The sequence below is a fragment of the Lipotes vexillifer genome, unplaced genomic scaffold, assembly GCF_000442215.2.
Source record: "Lipotes vexillifer unplaced genomic scaffold, Lipotes_vexillifer_v1.1 scaffold727, whole genome shotgun sequence".
NCBI lineage: Eukaryota > Metazoa > Chordata > Mammalia > Artiodactyla > Lipotidae > Lipotes > Lipotes vexillifer.
The window spans coordinates 347,180-352,141 of record NW_006771347.1 but is presented as its reverse complement, the minus strand read 5'-3'; the positions used below and the strand labels follow the sequence as shown (position 1 = coordinate 352,141).

The 4,962-nt window shown below is 40.3% G+C and overlaps 1 protein-coding gene across 3 annotated transcripts in view; it reads right to left on the bottom strand.

Moving 5' to 3' along the window:
- The window catches only part of IGSF10 (immunoglobulin superfamily member 10), a 39,757-nt gene continuing 34,795 nt past the window's right edge, over positions 1 to 4,962 (bottom strand). For 2 of the 3 annotated variants that reach the window (XM_007446632.1, XM_007446633.1), the window contains one exon: positions 1 to 2,633. In XM_007446632.1, coding sequence (XP_007446694.1) covers positions 725 to 2,633 — 1,909 coding nt within the window. In that variant the 3' untranslated portion in view covers positions 1 to 724. Of the gene's footprint in view, positions 2,634 to 3,889; positions 3,943 to 4,962 lie in introns of those variants that run through there. The other variant, XM_007446634.1, reaches the window with a different exon arrangement.

The following is a 4,962-nucleotide window of genomic DNA, read 5'->3' as shown; positions in this document are numbered from 1 at the left end:
AAACTTTTTAATGGCTTTATTTGGGATAGATGTAATCAACCCCCCTTTTCACGTTTTATGATGTGCAGGTCTTAAGTTGCTTTCTTACAAGTGGAAATTCAGCCTGCATTTATTTTTAAATGCAGTTATTAAAACTTTCTTTTGTATTCCCCATCATCAGTGAAAATTTTCAGTGTGCACAAAATGGTGAATCGTAAAACAGTTCAGTGCTTATTTTCTGTGGGTTTTAGTAAAATATTTATAAACTGACCACAGCGTTTATACATCAGGATGGCAAATTTACATCGACCGCAAACTTAATCATCTTTTCCATTGTGTCTGTCCTCAGCACCATGCTTGTCACATTGATTGATTAATAGAAGGTGGACACTAGGCAAATGGTAATGAAAGAAAAAAAATTCCATTCTTTCTTTAATGAAGAATTCAGGTACATTATCCACTTGTTATTTTATGGTCGATCGTTTTCTCTTAATGTTCATTGTTATTTGTTGGCAAAATAAAAGTGCCTTAAGTTAAAAGATCCATTATAAAAAAAAATCAGTATCAGTTCATAATGTATTTATTTACAAGTCCTTTTTTTTGCATGTCTATTATAAATTTAATATTGTAAGTAAGTAAGTGTATTCAAATTCATTTACATGCCTATGGCTGCCTTTGATTAAACTTCTTCCAAAAAGTAAATTCTGTCCAGATGTTGACTTTGTTCAGGTAGTTTTATTTTCTGTCAGATTACTTGGATGTAAGTTGTTGCGTAATCACTTCCAAGTGGATTCTTTGCTGTGCATCTGTATATCCCAGAATCTGAGGTTTGAGGATTCTGAATGACTAGGGTACCTTGTGGGTGAAAACGTTGAATTCCATGTGTCCTCCCTTCGTGTGCCCCTGAGAACAGGGAGTGGTCAGGCATGTCCCATGTGATTTCTGGCTTGGGGACTCCCAGGGCCACACAGCGGAGCTGAACGGCCACGCCCGTCCTTGTGAGGACCTTCCTGGGTAGGCGATTTGTAATTCGGGGAGGGTAGGCCACAACCACTACTGGAACAGTAATCAGTGCGTGGCCAATACTGTTTTGAGCCTTACAAACGTAGCTTCCTCTGTCATAAGCTGTTGCCTCTTTGATGACCAAGGTGCCGTTTTCATGCAGTATGTATTTTCCACTGATCTGAGGCCTGTCTATTACATAACCACTTGGCACGGTCCATTTGATACGTGGCTTAGGGCTTCCATCAGAGACACAGCGCAACGATAGAGTGTCTCCACTGATACTGTAAACTGTTCCTCGTGCGTAAGTGACAATCACTGGCTTTTGGCCAATTTCTAATACAATTAATTTCTCAATATAGCCAACTTTATTTCTTGCTGCACACCGATATTTTCCTGCGTCGTCCCGAGTCATTTTAGAAATGATAAAAGAGCCGTTACTTGCTATTAGATACTGAGAGTTGTTTTGTCCATTGGGAAATTGCGTGCCATTTGGTAAAATCCAGATTATTTCAGGTGGTGGGTTTCCATCAACAGAGCAATTCAATGCTGTGGACTTTCCAAGCTGGGCAACGATTTTTTCATTATGTGGATTTCTGAATGTCGGTCTTCTCAGCATTTCCAGTACTTCTAACTGTACCACCAGCACACTCTCTCCTCCTTCATTCCGAGCCACACAGGTAAAATTGGCTGCATCTGAAAGCCTCACATTCCTAATTTCCAAGGTTCCATTTTTATGGACTGTGATTCTGCTTCCATAGTATGGAACTGTGAGGAAAATATTGTCTGGCATGATCCACATGATTTGAGGAGATGGTGTCCCTTCGGCTCTGCAGTCAAAGTGTTTTTTGGAATGCCTCACCGCCGTGGCTTTAATGGTGGTTTTAACTGTATACAGACCATTGATTAATGGAGGTTTGGAGACAACATCCAGTTTGTACATTTTGGTGTCATCCCCACTGGGATTTCGTGCCACACATACGTACTCTCCAGAATCGAGCAGTTTCACTCTGTTGACAGACAAAGACCCATTGGCATGAAATGTGTACCTGTCCTTAGAGAATGAAATCATGTCATTGGAAGGCAGCAACCAAAATACTTTTGGCTTGGGTTCCCCAGTGACCTCACAGTCAAGGACGGCTGTGTCTCCAGCCTTGACTCTCGTGTTGGTCTTGTAACCCTGCCGGATCCGTGGGGCGGCTGGTATGACTGTTAGGTGGACTTTCATTTCATCCTTCCCTAGAGTGTTCTGGGCGTGGCAAGTGTAATCTCCTTCCTCTGCCATCCCAACTCTGTTGAAGTATAAGGTTCCATTGTCGAAGAGGGTGAACCTCCTGGTGCTGTGGCCACTGTCGTCGGCCTGCATGGCGTTATTTATCATCGTCCCATCAGGCAGACTCCAGGATATCTCGGGCACTGGTGAGCCGGAAGCCATGCAATCGACTTGGAAGTCTTTCCCGTGAAAAACTTGCTTTTTAAAATGTTGCTTGTGGTCAATTTTGGCAGGTTTCCGTCTTAGGCTGACGTGCATCAGGGTCAGGTCGTCCCCCATCTTGTTTCTCGCCACACACAAGTAGTCTCCACCGTCTTTTTCTGTTACTGATCCAATAAACAGTGATCCATTTGGGTAGACTTGGATGCTGCTGCCCATTCTGAGGAAAGAAGAGACGGATTGAGTATGCAGGTATTAACAAGGGGTGGGAGACTTATTTACACAGGATTAGCTTTATGGACATTTTCTTAAACTGTTGCAATGGAATTAAAATCACTGTCTTTTAAGCTATTCTGAAAGATGAAATTAGCTGAACAGATATGATTTAGTGCAGACAAGCAGTATGTCTTAGATGGACTTCAAATGAATCTCCTCTGCATTTCAATTAAAAAGAATTTTCATGGTGACGAGAATATTAGAAATACCAGTTTCCTAGACCCATGACCGTCTTGACCACTTTACACATCAAATGATCATTTTGTGATATACGTCAGTAAAGAACAACTTTCATACAAATTTACTTGCTCAGAAAAGATACCAGGTTTTCCTTTCTAAAGAGATATTAGTAATCAGTTATTTGGTTAGAAAATGAGTTTTCCTTTTTTTTTTTATAGAGAGAGAAAATGCCAAGGTAAGGCACATTAGAAGCTTACTAAAGCATCTGTCTCTGCAGGCAGCTGTACCGTGACTCTGGTCTCTGCATTATATTGAACTCCGTGAAGACCATTTTTCTCCCTGAAGCCACTACACAGCCTGCTATTACCACACTGAACCATCAGATGGCAGATCTTCCCTGGTAAAACTAAATCTAATTTTTCAAAGAGACCAGTGGAAACTGAGTAACTGCTAAAAACGCCATCAAAAACACCCATAGGTGGAAATCTCCGTACGTGTTTTTCTTCCTAGTTCTTTGGCAACATGAGCTAAGCAGGTGGGTGAAACGAGAGAGAAAAGTGTGGATGACCTTTCATAGCATAACTGCTAAGCAAGTCAAACAGCCTCAAGTCATTTTTTTACCTTCAAGAAAACATACCATAAGTAGGAAGAGTATTTGTTATAGGACAACTTACAAGTGCTGATATTCTTTTTTTTTTTTTTTTTTTTTTTCCCCTCAAGCCTGGAAAGAACTTGTCTTGCATATAAGCCAAAGGAAGGTCATCATAATGGATGCACTTTAAAAAAGGAATGGAAACTACAAGGGTCTTTGCATTCATTTTTTAATCTTTAGGTAGTTCCCCACTATACAGCCAAAAAAAAAAAAGATACTTAGACAGATGTAGTAACTTGCCCTTTTCACCATGCTACACTGCCACCTGCTATCATTCTTTCCTAATGCTTTTCTAAGAGCTCTGTTTCTCAAACTCGGGTGCACATTAAAATCATTTGTATAAAATAGTGCTGTTGCCTGGGTCCCACCTCCAGAATTTCTGACTTAATTGGTGTGGAATGTGACCTTGGCCTCAGGACTCAGTTTTCCAAATGACTCTCATGTGCAGCAAAGTCTAAGAACCACTGCTCTAAATCTTGGTATTCAATGCAGTTCCCTCATTACCTGCATCAGAATTACATGGGGTCTAATTTAAGATGCATATTTCCTGGTTTCAATGTTCAGAGATTCTGATCCAATAGATCTAGCCAGGGATCTGGGAACCCACTGTTTGACAAACTTCCCGGGTGACTCTATGAACATTAAAGTTTGCGAAACAGTCTCAAATTTGAGTGTGCGCTGTAATCATCTGGACGGCTTTTAAGAACACAGATTGCGTGTCAAAACACAGAATCGGAATCAAGTTCTCAGGCGATGCTAATGCTCTTGGTAGGAGGACAACCCTTTGAAAACCAATGAGTCAAAATGACCTTTCCTCACCCCCAAATCTGATGCATCTGGAAGTTGTAATATATAAAAAGAGAACTGTAACTGTTTCCTTTTATAAACTGATATTTTTAAGGGAAAATTTACTTTTGAAAGTGGAAGTTTTCCCTGAGTAAAAGAAAGGGAATTCTTTATGAAGATGAATGCACAGGCAAGCATCTGCAGTCTTTTAGAGCAGTGTTTCTTGGACCTTACTGTGCATGTGATTCACCTGGGGATCTTTTTAAAATGCAGATTCTGATTCTGCCCATCTGGGATGGGGCCTGAGTTTCTGTTTTTGTAACAAGCCCCCAGGTCATGAGAACCAAGGTTCCAAAGAAGAGGAAACACAATTCTGTCCTGAAACACAGGTCACGTAAGTCATATTTAAAGTCAGGGAGGTAGACCAGTAGTGCTCTTAAGTCTGAGATGGTTAAAAAAAAAATTCAGAAAAGGCAACGTTCACCTGACAACTAGGCTTTAAAGAAGTAAAATGTTTTGCTTATTTTGTTGATGGTGGAATAGACTTGGATGAGCATAGTTATGATGAAAATTTTAATTTTTAGAATCTAAAATTCAGACTTACAGAGCCAAGAAGAGGCAACAGGAAGGACTTTTTTTTTTTTTTTTTTTTTTT